The 17,092-nt window shown below is 37.1% G+C and overlaps 1 protein-coding gene across 4 annotated transcripts in view; it reads left to right on the top strand.

Moving 5' to 3' along the window:
- LOC110382425 (E3 ubiquitin-protein ligase arkadia-A) overlaps positions 1 to 13,704 on the top strand; it is a 54,223-nt gene extending 40,519 nt beyond the window's left edge. For 2 of the 4 annotated variants that reach the window (XM_064042917.1, XM_064042920.1), the window contains 9 exons: positions 6,533 to 6,649; positions 7,171 to 7,278; positions 7,746 to 7,814; positions 8,277 to 8,417; positions 8,976 to 9,077; positions 10,013 to 10,078; positions 11,697 to 11,905; positions 12,454 to 12,568; positions 13,271 to 13,704. In XM_064042917.1, the coding sequence (XP_063898987.1) occupies positions 6,533 to 6,649; positions 7,171 to 7,278; positions 7,746 to 7,814; positions 8,277 to 8,417; positions 8,976 to 9,077; positions 10,013 to 10,078; positions 11,697 to 11,905; positions 12,454 to 12,568; positions 13,271 to 13,333 (990 nt within the window). In that variant the 3' untranslated portion in view covers positions 13,334 to 13,704. Of the gene's footprint in view, positions 1 to 6,532; positions 6,650 to 7,170; positions 7,279 to 7,745; positions 7,815 to 8,276; positions 8,418 to 8,975; positions 9,078 to 9,680; positions 9,747 to 10,012; positions 10,079 to 11,696; positions 11,906 to 12,453; positions 12,569 to 13,270 lie in introns of all 4 variants that reach the window. The other 2 variants (XM_064042918.1, XM_064042919.1) reach the window with 2 other exon arrangements.
- Positions 13,705 to 17,092: the final 3,388 nt, after the last annotated feature.

Here is a 17,092-nt window from a genome sequence, read left to right as displayed (position 1 = left end):
AAATATTTAAAAATATTTTGGCCACTGATATATCGGGCATTGGTATACCGGCTTTTTGTTGTAACCAATCGCTTTGACAACGTACTAAGATTTGATGTTGGTTACCGGATTTTTGTTGTAACCAATCGCTCTGACAATTTACTAAAGTTGATTGATGTCGGTTACTGGGTTTTTGTCGTAACCAATCGCTCTGACAACTTACTAAGATTTAATGTTGGTTACTGGGTGTCTGTAGTAAGCAATCGCTCGGAAACAAATGGGGATATATTTGTTTTTTTGTAATTTTGCTGTATTTAATAATGTTGATTGTAATGGAATTAATCTTAAAATACATTCATGTATGGGGATAATAATTTATTTTAGAAAAGTACTGAAATATTTTCGCTTAAGTTTTTTTGTTAGTTTTTACCAAAAATACAAGTTTCTGGTGTATATCAGTATAAAAATCATATGTACTAAGTCGCGCGTCGTATGGTCGATTGTAAAGAAGCCTACATAATAGTAGTACTATCTACTTTCTATTAGCTTATCAATACTTTGTTCAAGCTTCTAGAAAAGCTAGTGACATACTGTTATTGTGCATTCTCCTTTACATGTTAGAGAGGTGGCGGTGCCTTTTAGACAGTGTGCATCACTCTTTAAACATAGATGTGCACAGTGCTTGACAATGTAGGTATTGATCACGTGAATCGGAACGTGAACGTTTTTGTAAACTGTCTGACAACCAGTCTTACCACGGAGGTAACTGGGTTGAGGAGGTCAGATAGGGCAGTCGCTCCTTGTGAAACACTGGTACTCAGCTGCATCCGGTTATACTGGAAGCCGACCCCAACATAGTTGGTAAGGCTTGGGAGATGATGATGACGCTTAAAAGTTTGCCTGAATTTTTGACAGTTGGTAGTTTTACAAAACCGTTCACTCGTTCGCGTCCGCCAAAATGCTCTTAACTACATTAAAATCTCGATGTTTTTCTCATACCACACTCCTGACTCTGATTGTTACCAGTTATTTTTAACACACAAAAAACAGCGCCGAAGTGCGGACGGCACGCTAATTTTAACAAACGGGTGTAGCGAACACAAGCTTCGAATGAATAAGAAAACTAATTAGTCCGTCTTTTAGATCAGCCTAAAATAATGGACACGTATTTTTTCTTTTCTTTCTCAGACCAATAACAACGGAGATACGATGTTTTAATTTTGTATTACGTCACTTTTAGGTACAATGTTTACTTAAGAGTGACGTCACGAGCTTCTCTCTTTGCGTTATATCTCAGTTAAAATAAAAATGCGTGTCCAAAATTTTTTGGTTATTTAAAATGTGGACTAATTAGGATCACATTTTTTAACCCTGTCGTCACGCCTGTTATCACTAAAAATATTATCATTAAGTGTATTTTCTGTGTTTCTGTGGGACGACGGTTGTGGTTCATATTGTATGCTACGTGACCTTTTGGATATTACGACAGTTTTTTCAAAAGACTACGGCGTAGTAATTTGCTACGGCGTAGCGCTATTTTTGTTAATAACTCAAACAATTTTGAGTATTTTTTGGAAATATTTTCAAGGTTGTTAAGGGGTGGTTTTAGAGTATATTTGGTGAAAAAACATCGTAACATCCAATAGTCACCGTGTATAATCTTAAGTTAACTAACGTCCGTTTCCCATATCCTATCTATCTATGGTTTTGCTTACTAGAGATAGGAACAAAATCGTATCTTTAGTAACCAAAACCAGAGATGGATTGCATATTGGGAGCGGTCGAAAGCTACACCCTAGCGCGCATGTCTTCACTCGGCGCGAGCATGCACTCAGCTCAATCCGTTGTACATATGTACTGCAAGGTCTAGACGCTGCATAACACACTGTTAGAATAGTATAAAGAGACCAAGTATGTTATCTTCATACAAATGTGCCGCCGCGGCTTGTATGTGTGCGCCATTGTGTCTACGCGTCGACGCACGCATACTGAGCTAAGTCTATCGGTGCGCTCTTCGGGGACCCGATTCTCCTAAGTTAATAATGTCAAAATTGAATAGACATTGAATCGCAACAGCAGTTTTAACCGTATCGGGCATTCTGCTACTAATATAAGACCAAACGTATTCCAACGACATTCGGTTGGTCTGCCATTTTGGTCTATACGGTAGTTTGCTCTACAATCGTATTGCAATCGTTAATCATTTGCAAAACAAAATGATGCATTATTGAATTACAGAAAACGATAAATTTATTTCAAAAAAAAAATAACGGAATGCCACATACGCCTCAATCGTAATTGAGTCATGATTGGATCTCAGTCAGATGTGATTCGTATATCGCTAAGTAAAATTGGAGATCTAAGGGGGAGGCAGCAGTGGACGTCCTATGGCTGAGATGATGATGATAAAGTAAAATTAGCAGAATCGTGCCCCGGAACGTACCCGGAGAGCGTGTAAGTGTGCGTACGGCGACGTGTAGACAATGGCGCACACATACAAACCGCGCGCGGCGCATTTGTATGAAGATAACCAACTTGGTTTCTTTACACTATGATGTTAGCAACCCTTCCCGAAAGGGTCTCTCATACCCGGTCCAGACGACCTTCCCAAATATTTTTTTTTTGGTACAACTAACCCCGTAAAGATTTTTTCTACGTGTACAAGCATGCAACGATTCTCCTCTCACTTTTGGATACCTTGTGTATGTGTTACGTGTTATTCGTGTAATTTTGGTCGGCGTCTTCGTGTTTCGTCGTGTGTTTGTTTGTCTGTGTGTTTGGTGGAAGACTCACTCGTCAGCAATTTTTTCTTATATCTCTCTCTTAAAATTGTACACTACGTTCATACGGAGACATCAATTTGTAAGCCAGAACTGATTTTTGCAGGATACGGCTTAATCACCATGTAATTGTGGGATGTTCAAACTGAATGCACGGATGAACATATCAATTATATTGTGAATAAACATTATTATGTAAAATTATGAACCGGCTTCGAAATTAATGTCTCAGTGTGAACATGAACAGTGTTAGACAAAAAGTATTTCAGCAAGTTTTAAGTGTACTAGCTTCTATTATAAAAGTGAGTCTACTATCAAGCATGCGCAATGACGAAGTGGCTCTCGTTAGGGTAAAGTTTCGTTACACGTAATGAAACCGGAGACGTTTCTGCCACACTGTTTATTTAAGATTTTTGCCGCTAGCATATCAGCTTTGGTACTATAGTAGAGAATAAAATAAAAAAGAATATTTGGCTGGTCGCTTTGATTTAGAACTTGGCTGTTTCTTAAGATATGCTCTTTTTAATGTGAACAATTGATTAACACTGAGTGCTGACAGAGTTTTGTAGGTTAACTCTCTCGATACGTTTATAACTCGACTGAAATAAAGAGTCGTGTGTTACTATCACATGATGTGAATATAACACTTTCATTCATTTGGCCGGGTAGCCTTTACTATTTCTTGAGTGAGCGCTTTTATAAATACGACCAAAAAACAGATGACAGGCTTATTAAACGAACAATTCTAAAATGAATGCTTCGTAATTAAGTTGTATGAGAAAGTTAGCTTGCAAAACTCACATTAGGCACTCTTTACATGGCGTTTAGGTATTGTGTGTCGCGGTACCCTAGCAATGAGTTTTTCTCTCGTTCTTATATATTTATATACTCATCAGTTATGTTTATTTTATTGCCAAATATCTATATGTATGATGTCAAATAGTCTTGTCCCACCGTAGCGTAGCGTACCCCTAATCACAAAAAAATATATTTTTTTCAAGATTTTTTCACAAAATATATATATTTTTTTATTTATTTTTTATAAAAAAATTAATAATGTGAATAGTTATGGCACAGTTTTCATATTATTCTCATAGATTCGACACGTGTGGTTATTTATTTAATGTTATGTATGATAGGACGAGTAGAGAACTTTTGCTTTCGACAATGCCGGCCTATGTTTGTTACCCTGGTACTTTGGGCTCCTCTCTATCATTTTTGAAATTGCTTGCATCCTTAATTTTCGAAAAAAAAAAATGAAAAAAAAAATTTTTTTGGCTGACCATATTTTTTCTACCGGCAAGTGTATTTTTGTCTCAATATTTTTGCTAGCAAGTGTAAAGTATTTTTTTTTAAATTAAGGATGCAGGGATGACTTAATTAAAGATTGGATGTAACGCGAATTTTTTATACTAACTCTTGTTTTCAACCTTCATTTTGTCTTGCTTGCACCAATTTGCACGACTCGAAAAATATATAATTTTACTGAAAAAATAAACAGTTGTATTGTACTGAAAAAAACGTTCACTGTTGGAAAGCTACTCTTCCCGAGTAACAGGCTATATTTTATCCCGGTACGGGCAGTAGTTCCCACGGGACGAAAATAATAAAAAAAAAAACTGTCGCATTGTCATTCCAAAACGATTTAAATGAAAATTACAGACTAGCTAGACTACATAGTCTAGATTTCTTGAGCTTGAGAAAGAACATAGCCTAGTACTTTTTACTCGATTACGGGAAATGGTTCTCCCAAGGCGCGGATGAAACCGCGGGGTAAAGCTAGTCTTTCAATATTTGTTTTTAAATCTTGAGCTGTATGAAATCTTGAACCACTTCTTATCTTAACTGTCACTTTATGTACACTGCATTGCATTTTGTTCATCCATATTATTATTTATATGTATTATTTATATCTGTAAAATTCGCGTTACATCCAATCTTTTAAATTATTGAAATGTCGGACAACTGAGTTTGGGCGGCGCGCAAAGACTTTCTTTGGTCAAAATAATGGTAAAATACATTACTGATTTTTTAACTGTTTTTTCAATGTGTAAATAAAATCTAGATATATTTACATTTAAATTAAACCCTATTCTAGTAGAGTGATGTAAAATGAAAAAAAAAACGATTTGTTTTTTTTTTCACTTTATTGAAAAAAAAACATGAAAAAAAACTTTGCATCGTTGTTTTTTTTTCTAAATTTGGTTTTTTTTTCTAGCCTACTTTTTAGTTCAATTTTCAAATTTTCCCTTTCGTTGAGTTAATATCAATGAATGTTGCCAATATTTTCATGAAATTTGGTTCTGTTTTATCAGAAAAGTACCGTAGATTCAAGAATAAACCTAAGACTCTATTATGTAACCTTAAGTATTAATCTTTAACGGTAAATGCCCTAATAATTTAAGAGTTATTATACTCTAGAAAAAAACAAGGCCCAGAAAAAAAAAAAAACAGTTTTTTATCTGGTCTTTTTCAAAGTTTTTTTTCTCACTAGAAAAAAAACGGTTTTTTTGCAACACTATTCTAGTACAAAACCAAAAAGGATAAAATCTAGATTATTTTAAAAATAATGTGAGGTGGTATTTACTTATTGTATATATATTATATTTTAAAATACCATCTATTCAAATTATCATTATAAAGCTGATGACTTTGTTTGTTTATCAGTTGTTTAGTTCAGTGTTAAATAACCCATTTATCCAGAAGATATCATCATCATCGTCTCAGGCATAGGACGTCCACTGCTGAACATAGGCCTCCCCCTTAGATCTCCACAGATACCTGTGATACCTATCCAGAGGATATAGGCTAGAAAAATAAAGTTAATTTAATGAATTTCTAAAGTTTATCAGTGATTTGGTAGGAAAAAGCACTTTGTCTTAATTGTTTACAAAAATTATAATAATTTAAAAAATCAGTAATGTAATCAAAAAAGTTCATTTTTTCAATCATTGAAAGTTTTAGCGCTCTGCCCTTTCTCATCAGAGCCTCTGCTAAAGATATATATTTTCACGACAACTGGTAAGACATACTTGTGTATGCCTCGGCAACTCGGCCACATAAAAAACAATATACAAATGTTAATTTTTCGTATCGTCACGTCTATTAGGCTGCGGTTCCATTGAGGCGGAGACGAGCGGAGCTGAGAGGAGACGTGTGGGGATCGATCACATTACATGAAAAAAAACGAGATGTGGATTTCATGTAATGTGATTGGTCGATTCCCACACGTCTCATATCCGCTTCAGTGGAACCGCAGCCTTAGGCGTCGTCCTAATTGGGAGCGATTGTACGATGGCGCGATGCGTTTTTCATCTCACGATCTCACTATCTCACTTGCGAGGTTCAAATAGGACACTCTGATGAAATCTGTATGTTTGAACTCATCGCACGACGAGAACGCATCGTGTCATCGTACGATCGCTGTCAATTAGGACGACGCCTTAAGGTCTCTGCACACAGCGGGCGCGGCGCGGCGGGACGGGACGGCGACGCGACGCTGAGCAGTTGTAATGTACTAGATATTATGGAGGCCGCCACACAGAGCCGTCCCGCTCGACGGGACGCGACGCGACGATCTAGTACATTGTGTCGCGTCGCGGTCCCGTCCCGCCGCGGAGCGCCCGCTGTGTGCAGAGACCATTAGATGAAAAACGCATCGCGCCATCGTACGATCGCTCCCAATTAGGACGACGCCTTACACGCAAACAACAATGGCTTACCCGCTGTCGTGAGTCAAAACATAGCGTTGTTCTAACGAGTTGTTGGCACAGATGGGCGGCGTGTATGCTGGCCTGCAGTATCACGGGAGCTTCGCCCCGCCGCCTCCGCCCCGCGGGCCTTTCGCCTCCCCGCCGCACCCTCATACGCATTATATTGCTAATTCTCAGGTTGGTATTTTTGTAAGTTATAAGCAGAGGTCGGAATTAGGTAGAGTTATTCATGTACTTACACTAATTTTCTACAGCGAAAGAATAAAGTCGATATGCCCCAAACCCCGAGATTAATTTTAAAAAGCAGAAAATATCCCGTGATTTTTTAAATAAAAAGAAATTTACTTTTAAGACTATCAATAATTTGTATTGGGAATTAATGAAAACTAATAAAAATTAAGACTATCAATAATTTGTTTTGTGAATTAATGTGAACTAATAATTAAATATTTGTATTTTAAATATTTTATTTGTCTATTTCTGACGTTTTTATTATTATTTTGTTGTAATATTGTTATCCACTCGGGATTGTTAATTAGAAATCCCGGGGAGGTCCATATTATTATCAACATTTCGATGCAGGTGCATAAATAACTCTACCTAATTCCGACCGAAGTTATAGCTGGGAAAAGACTTATCAGATGACTCCTTTTCATAAAACCCTGTTCATATAACTTATGTATATTCCCATCCTACAGCGCGCTGAAGGTGGTCGCCTAGAAATGGTGGGCGGCGGAGAAGGTACTCTTTCACCTCTACAACCTGCCACGGATCTACACCATGCCCCATTACTGCTCGCCACTGAGGTAAGACTCCTACGGATCTATCATCAGCCTTTTTAAGGTTCTGCCCCAAAGGATGGGAGCCTCCTATTACTAAGACTTCGCAGTCCGTCTTTCACGAGGCTGTATCATATGAAAGGAATAAAGTTTAGGGAGAATAAAAACTCGTAGCATCAGGAGTTAAAATGGGTTTGAATCGGGAACATTACTATATGACGCTTCAGTTAGAAATTACCAAAAAATGTTGCTGTCCTTAAAAAAAATACGTCAAATATTGCACTAGCAACATTATGTTATGGACTTTGATAACGTATCAAATGTTCTAGAATCTAAAAAATCAAGAAATGATATATTTTATCTTGGTAACAAAAATGCTGTAGACTGTAGTGTTATTTCTTCGAGCACTATTTTTTGTCTAATAAAAAAATTCTTCGCGGGACAGCCTGTATATAAAAAAGTGTGGTACTTAATACATCTTTATGTGTGTGTAGGCGCGCGGAGCCCCACTGGAGCTGATGGCGCCCCATCACGCGAGACATGCTCTGTCACATCACCACCATGTAAGTTACATATTTACACTATCAATCCCATCATTCTTTTGTTTAATTTTAGGGTAGCCATACTCGTGTGAAATATGAGTAGGTACCTATAACATAATTTTCCAGAGCCGAATAGTTTTTTTTTTAATCATTCTGTAGTAATGTTTGTGAAAACTTTTAAAGGAATTCAAGTGTGATATTATTCATCTTGATCTTCTAGTTGTAAGTTTTCCGAAAAGAAATAAAAAATTGCAATTTTTCTGTAGCAGTCACTATTTGTTGCGTCGGAGAGACTTTTTACGCGATCGAATCTGTGGCACACAAAATGTCTATGTGACAAACAAAAAATCGTCGCTTATTTAACACCGTCACTTTCGTATCTTTCTAGAAGTTTGAGTGTTAGAAACTGCATTTGTGTTGACAAAATCCCAAAGTTTAATTAAAGTAAGTAGTATATAATTTATTTTTTTCTCGTCTCCACAGCGTCGCAGCGGCGGTGGCGTAGGCGTTGGCGTGGGCGGCGGCGTAGGCGTGGGCGTGGTGGGCGGCGGCTCGCGGGCGCGGCCCTACGTGCGCCACGCGGCGCGCTGGCCGCATCATCCCATACACCATATACACACGCAGGTATAGGCGTAGGCCTAGGCATTTCAGTGACTGTAGAAGTGGTTTAGGCATAGGCCTAGGCACTTTAGCCTGTAACATACATGATGGGTCCCTACTGCCGAGGAAAGAAAGGTAAATATATGGGTCCCAGCCATGGAGGAAGAAAGGAGGAACGGAGATGCCATAAGTAAGGCAGGTAGGTCAGGCGCCTTCTTTTAGGTCAAATACGGATGGAAAGCTTGACCAGAACGGTCAGTTACGAGGAGTTTGGTTTATTTGACACGTCTGGCGAAGATTTTTGGTTTCACAAAAATTAGGCGGGTTCAAAAAAAGGGATGACGCGTATAGCATGTAACTTTACTCATCACCCGAACACCTGCATGTCATTTTGTTATCCAAAGTCTCAGCTGGCAGTCGTTACTGCATTTGTCATTACCAACCTTTTTTGTTGTTCCAAGAATTGAGCGTTACGAACGTAGTTACACTATCTACAAGAGAATATATAACTGTGGCAATTTTTTCACACCAAACAAATATTTTATCTGCCTATCTGTGTATTAAGTAAACTACTATCCACAGGGTGGCGGCGGCCTCGTCGGCGCAGCGTTACCGGCACATGTGCAGGCGCAACTGCACGTGGCACAACCGCTGTCGTTACCCCCTCCACCGCCTACATACCAGGTAATAAACATAATTAAGTACTAATATATAATATGTAGGTCATCAGTAATTACATACTAAGCCGAGGTCCGCCCTTAGCGCAGTCGCTTAGTTAGTTAGTAGCAGCCAAAAAAAAAAGTACTTACATAAGACCAACAATAATGTACTTGATAAAACTATTACATCGATTGTATGTATTTATTACTTATAAGCTAAAGCGCTATGTTTAGTATTAAACTATTTTTGTTGATCTCATTTTAAGTGAACCACGTTCTTTAAAGTTTTTAAAGGTATATTCAGACAAGTAGGTTTATTTTTGTCATGTGGGTAACATGACAGAAATAAAACTACCATATTAAAGTTATTCAAGTATAATTTATTTTAATATAACCACCGTTAATTTCCTAAATTAAATAAGGAACTTAATCATAACTTAAATTAGCAGAATCTTCATCAAATTAAGAAACGTAACAAACTCAAAATTAATATTTTAACAATACATAGCACATCACCTTTTTTCAAACAGAGAAGGAACGAACATTTCTCATATAAAATTTTCCTCATAAAGGTCTTTGTCTTTCTTTCAATAAAATCACTTCTAAAACATCGAAGTTATATTTCCAGCCGAGCCAGGCTGAACCTCTGCTGCAAGGCATGATATCGCAGGCCACGCGAGCTCTGTCGCATCAGGTATGATTACACCTTAACGGGATGATATGGCGCCATAATGGGTCATAACAGGCTTGGGCTGCGCCATAATGGGATAAAGTTGCGCCATTATGGGCGATAACAGACTTGAGTTGCGCCATAATGGGTGGTAACAGGCTTGAGTGTTGATATGATGAGTGGTAATGGGATGCAATAGCGCCATAATGGGTGATAACGGGCTTTGGGTGGCGCCATAATGAGTGCTAACAGGCTTGGGTGGCGCTGTAATGGGTGATAATAGGCTTCAGCCGAGCCAGGCTGAACCTCTGCTGCAAGGCATGATATCGCAGGCCACGCGAGCTCTGTCGCATCAGGTATGAATACACTGACTTGGGATGCGCCATAATGGGTGATAACGGACTTGGGTTGCGCCATAATAGGTGGTTATAGATTTGGTATGCGCCATAATGGGTCCAAGCCGACTTTGCTGGTGCTATAATGCGTGATAAGGGGATGATACGGCGCCATATGATGTGCGGCAACAGGTTTGGGCTAAGTCATAATGGTCGCTAAAAGGCTTGGTTAGCGCCATTGTTGCCTAAACACTCTACATATGGCGAATGTAGGGTCTGGTCGTGCTATGAAGTCCAATAACAGCTTTTGTGTCGCTAAAATTGTTGCTAACTGAACTTAATTGTGGTGATGACGGGTTTGGCTTGCGCCATAATGGCTGGTAACGGGTATGGATTGCGCCATTATGGGTGATTACCGATTATCTGGCGCTTATATTATTGGTAACTATCCCGGGTGTCGCAATTTGTAATCATATGCAGGGTTCATCTCAAAAGCTTGATATAATGTTGGGATGATGTCAAATTGTAAAATCACATTTTGGGTGGAGTTATTTGAACATTTTTGGCAGTAGTCAGAAGCCAGACTTGCCAAGGGGACAAATATGCTGCTTTTTGAACTAATTTCAGTTGAACATCTTTGGCAGTTGATACGGGTAGACAGACGCCAGAAAGTCTGACAAACAGTCTTACCTACGGGTATTGTGTTGCTCGGGTAACTGAGTCGAGGATGTCAGATAGGCAGTTGCTCCTTGTAAAACACTGGTACTTAGCTGCATCCGGTACATAGTTGAGATGATGGCTAGGCACAATACTTACAAAAAAAATATTATTGTTGGTGATGGAAGGTGAATAAATAATTGTGATAAATGTTTGCTCCTTCTCTGTTGCTTGGTTTAACTAAATATAGCTATAACAACCATACATATGTCATAAATAACTCAAGAATAACTATATTGTTTTACTATAAAATAATATTCTATACTCCATTTGAGTAGACACTTAACTAAAGATAAACAACCTTGATAGGACTTTCTATTTAAATAATAAAATAAATTAAGCGGCTAAAAATCAATGTTATTATATGTGCCTACAGAAAATTTAATTGTTAAAAAGTCCTTTCTTGAATGTTTGGCTTTAGTTAAATCCAACTAAATGGAGTATAAGTATGTTTTTTTTTTTGCATTTTTGTGTATGCGTCATACATACCTGTGGGAATAAATATATTTTCCTCAATAAAGTTCAATTTCGACGACAACTTAAACGTTACTTTTCCTATAACAGCTGTTTACTATGGATTATAACGATAAATTGACAAAGGAAACAGTTGTTTTAAGAAAACGAACTACGTCTATTATCTACATATATTTTTATAACCGACTTCCCAAAAGCATATTCTAAATTCCAATGTTTGTATTTTAATACGGTTTTCAGCATAATATTTACCCGTCTTACCACAAAAACTTTTAAACGTCTGTTGAACACTTGTCAAAAAAAATGACAGATTATTACGTTGAAACAAGGTACGTTTTGCAGCCATATTTTTTTTAGACTTGTGTTCAACAGATGTTTCAGTTGTTGTAGTAAGGCTGTAAATGTTTTAGTATATTTTTTTTTGACATTTCTAACCATTTGTCGACAGGTGTTCCTAAACCTCCTAGCAATGTTCCCTCTCTCTCCCTACGCGGAAGCCCGAACCACAAACGACGAAGGGACGGACTCAACGGAGCCCGAAAACTACGAGGCCTTACTGTCCCTCGCGGAACGCCTCGGGGAAGCCAAGCCGCGAGGCCTCGCGCGTCACGAGATCGACGCGCTGCCGAGCTACAAGTTCGCTGCGGCTACGCATAGGTTTGTACACACAAAAAATAATATTACCAATGATATCCTTATTTCCAGCGCAATACCTACAGTATATTTTTAGATTTATTGATACACCCGTGCATCGTGTCGCACGTTAATGTCGGTGGTGCTTGTGCTCTCTCTCCGGTGGTGTCGGCTTGTCGTCGCATCGCGCTATGAGAGTGAAGGAATACTGAGTGCACCGCAGTACAAGCTAATGTGCGTGCACTATAACATGTACTACGCAGCTGACGTTATACGAGAATAGCCCTCGTAACCGATAATCGGCCAGAAGGACATCATCACTTGACAACTAGTCAAATTTAATACTTTAATGAAACGGTTAATTTCATGCAATTTGTATGAAAATGTGAAATGTAACATCACAGATTTTTCATATCAAAACTATAAATGAAAGTGGCATTATTTTAAGATGCTTTGCCAAATTAATATAACGTATTTTATTTTGGACCTAGTCAAATACCGAACTGTAAGTTTATACTAACAAAATGGCCTATACACTGTCTAATAAATAAACATAATTATTATTACCACAGGGGCGAACAGACCAGCTGTGTGGTGTGTATGTGCGAGTTCGAGTCCCGGCAGACGCTGCGGGTGTTGCCGTGTGCTCACGAGTTTCACGCCAAGTGTGTCGATAAGTGGTTGCGGGTGAGTGTTTTACTTTTTTGAGGAATTATGACTTCCTTAGAGTTTCTTCATCAAAAGTAAAAGTTAAAGTAATGTCTAAAGTAAAAGTAACGGTCAAATTAGTTTTTTCGAGGCTAAAGTGACAGCAAAACTAATAGAACAATTGAATTTGACCGTTACTTTTACTTTAGACATTACTTTGGCTTTAACTTTTTATGAAGAAACTGGCTGTTAAAGTAATTGATGTCGGGTTCAATACCCAGCTAAGTTATACTTGAGCATTGAAAATCGCTAGTTCAAAAAATATGTTATTTGCCAAAGTTAGACTTCAGATTTAAAAACTTCGTTTATAGTTTGAAAGCTACTCTCTTTCCAAGTAACATAGGCTATATTTTATGTGAAATCGCAGATAAGCGGCTGGTGCAATATAATCCAGACTCATCATAGCCATTATACTGGGTGATTTTTCATCAAAATCAGACCAACTTTTTTTTTTAATTATTTATTTACGGATATTTATAATACGACCAATTTTAAATTAATCCAGTTATTTAAAACCTCACCTTGTTAACAAAACAAAATATGTACTTACATAAATGAATTATCCGTTATGTATCCCATCATGTTATTATTTTTTAAATTATTGTTTTAATCCTGCAAATAAATACATTTTCTTTGTATCTTTAATATACATATCTAAACATGTTATTTCCTTTTTTACAGTCAAACAGAACGTGTCCAATTTGCCGCGGCAACGCGTCAGAATACTTCAACAATGCCGAGTGACTCGACACACAAACGCACAGACGGACAAATTGTGCACTGCTACTCGTCATCATCTTCGCACCCGGATAAATGGTCATTGCAAGTACGACTCGTCATCATTGTGACGAACTTTGCAACCTACTCGTCATCGTCGTGGCCAGATAACTTGTAACTATGTTATATGCGTAAGACACAAGTTTTGCATACTGTTACTGCGATGTGACCAGATAACTGGACATTGCGATACCTACACGTCAGCGTGACGAATTCTGCAAGTCCTACTCGTCATCGTCGTGACCAGATAACTTGTAACTATTTTGTATGCGTAAGAAACATCTATATTATGATGTAGAAGTGACAATTTCGGAGATCCTTTTTAACACCATTTTTACCGAATTCCCAAAAAGGGATAGGTTTTCAATTCGGATATTTTTTCCTTAAGATACTTTCATGTACGTTGATAATACCAAATAATAATGCTTACAAACTTAGAAACGTTTTATATTTCAAACTCCTTAAAATGTCCGCCATATTGGATTTCGTGACGTTTCAAAAAGTCGTCGGAATCTCTTCAATTTGTATAAATATCCTAAATGTCACTTCTACATGTAAAGTTTCAGCAACGAATGTCGCAGTGTCAAGTCTGTCATGTGTGTCTGACACAAGTGTCAATATTAATCCTTATTGTGTACACGAAAATTGAAATTTCAGACCTTATGGTCTTACATTAAGTGTGTACTTGTCTTAATACCGAATACCGGCTTTTTTGAATGATATTATGATTTTTTTGGATTTTCCAAATTGAAACATCATGTATATGAGTTGTTTATACAGTGTGTTGATTTTTCGATTTGTATATTTTTCGTATACAGGCAGAATTTTTTCGTGCTATGTAATTTTTGTATACAGCGTGATTTTTTCGGTCTGTTTAAGATTAATATACAGGTGGATGTTTTCTTGTCTTAATGTAAGATACAGGATGTTCAAAAAATGTCATAGTATCGTTCGGAAACCGCGTTAAATTAGTTACCGTGTGGTAGGTACCCTAACCACGACGTATACATAATAATAATAAATATATAGTTTGTTTGTTTAGTCGGCGGTGCCTGTATATAATATAAACTTAGGTTACGTTAGTTGTGTGACTCTTACTATAAATAAATTAGGTTCGGTTTAGTTTTTTGAGTATACTGAGACGCTGGTGTGTGGGTTTTTTTGGGTTTTTTCGTGCTCTGTGTGTTGGGTTTGACCGACTTCTCAAAAAAAGAGGTTCTTAATTACTATCTCTATATTCATGTCTGTTGATAATACTAAAACGCTTAAGCAAAAATTCTTTAAAGACATTATAATTCAAAACTCCATAAAATGTCCGCCATATTGGATTTCGGGTGACATTAATAGATTTTCTAGAACAAAACTGCAAAAGGTCTATTCAGGTCATGCAGGTTATAGTAATAGGGTCCCGTTCAAAGTAAAAAGCAAATATATTTAAAATACCTACACCTAATACTATGAAAAGTCAAGCTAGTTGCATGGTTCCAAAGAGTTGGTCTTATTGAGAAGAACCGGCAAGAAACTCCATAGGCATTCTTTTCAATATACCTTTTTAAAATACGTCATCATCTCTCTAGCCTTTTTCCAACTATGTTGGGGTCGGCTTCTATTTAATGCTATTCTTTATTATTCTATTTAATACTTTATCTCAACATACAGAGCATAAAAAAGACCAAAATAATAATAATTCGCTAGGCATGCATTTGTTTTTTTAATAACTCCTACCCTTTTGCCTGCTTATTTCATAACGGTCGGTTTCTCAATCATCAGTTATCTTCTATCTGAGGAATAAATATAGCGTATTTTCTATACAAAAGCTGTTCAAACGTCAAATATATTCTTCAAATTAATAAAATATGAGTTTTCATGTACTTTCTAAGTAATCTTAGACACCAATGGCTGATAAAAAGGTGAAGGAAAACATCTTGAAGAAACCTGGACTATAAAGTCTGAAATCACCAACCCGCATTGAGCTAGCGTGGTGATTAATGCTCAATCCTTCTCCGTGTGAGAGGAGGCCGCAGCCCAGCAGTGGGACGATACAAAGGCTGTAATATATAGATTCTTCAGATAGAAGTTATCTGGTTATTGAAATATCGGCTTTATAAAATATCATTAATTGAATAGTCGCACTTCCAATGCATTCTACCTTATAAACATTCGGATTGTAGACGGATACGGGCGGAGAGGTTGTATGTAGGAAAAAATATTTTAATCTGTTTCAAAATGTCAATTAATTTTTTATTTGATTATTAGTAAAGATTTAATAGTATTATAAAGCTGAAGAGTAGGTTTGCTTGAATGCGCTAATATCAACTATTGGACCGATTTGAAAATATCTTTCAGTGTTAGAGAGCTCTTTTATCAAGGAAGGCTATTGGCTATTTATCCGGATGCGCGAAATACGCGCCTATTTCATGAGCTACTTTCCCGTTTTGACAAAATCTTTCAGAATTAATAAAAAGCTTGTTTATCGTCGAAAGTAATATCATATACTTTTTATCCGGTTGCGCGAAATAGTTCTTACGGGATACGAGTGAAACCGTCGCCAAAAAGTTGCCTTCGATAAATGGGCTATCTAACACTGTAAGAATTTTACATTTTCGACTAGTTCTTGAAATTAGTAGGTACGTTCTAACAAAAAAAAAAATCCGCAGCCATATAATATGTATTAGCAATAATACATGTTCCTGAAAATATCGTTTAATAATATTTCATGTTTTTGTCTATAAAAATACATAAAACTGGGTAAATAATTTCATAATATTTAACGTTGTTTTATCTACTACAACCTCTCGGCCCAGTTGGGCGCCAACAGCGCGGCGGTTTGGCTTGCTCGTGCAATATAATACTCTATTACTGTTGAAACAAAACACATATTAGCTTCAATACGTCCCTCTTGTGATTTGCACTGCTATTGAAAAATCTTAAAGATCATAATCTCTTGCTATTTCAAATTACTTCTTTAGTTTAAAATGAGTATCATAATTTTGTCTCCTAATTTGACTTGCCTGTAGGGTCTCAAAAGTCGGAAAAGTCACATACGGCGCTGGGCATTTATAAAAATAGATTTTAGACTCTATAATGGTGTCCAAGCCCGATTTCGGCCATGCTTCATATTTCTGTCCTAAGGTGAACTGTTATAATTTAAATTGTAAATAATTGTTCTTTTTTTGTTTTAATAGATAAGATAATCTATTCATTTGACCGAGAACATTTGAGTAGTAGTCTTATTGTCATTAAAATATTTTCTTTAGCTCCATATCATTTCTAACAAAACTTCGCCTAAATAAAGGCACCTAGATTCATTTCTGTCCACGGCTTTTAAAAGATTATTCAGCTGCGCAGGACATATTATAGTTTGTGCACATTAGCTTGTACTGCGGTGCACTCAGTATTCCTTCACTCTCATAGCGCGATGCGACGACAAGCCGACACCACCGGAGAGAGAGCACAAGCACCACCGACAGTAACGTGCGACACGATGCACGGGTGTATCAATCACCAACTTTCAGAATTGAGACCCATTTTCTTGAAATTTGGAAAAAAAATGGTTTTAAATATTTTTTATTAGTATGTGCTTTATCACTGAGGGACAAATAGACACAATTTTGTGAAGAAAATGGCGTTTACGTGTGTACTGATTTTTTTGAGGATATCGCTCTTTCACTATCTGCCTAGCCTTTTCCCAATACAAGAATGTAGCTAAGGTCCAAAGTTTTACAT

This window comes from Helicoverpa armigera, chromosome 30, assembly GCF_030705265.1.
Source record: "Helicoverpa armigera isolate CAAS_96S chromosome 30, ASM3070526v1, whole genome shotgun sequence".
Lineage (NCBI taxonomy): Eukaryota > Metazoa > Arthropoda > Insecta > Lepidoptera > Noctuidae > Helicoverpa > Helicoverpa armigera.
This window is presented reverse-complemented; position numbering and strand designations above follow the sequence as displayed.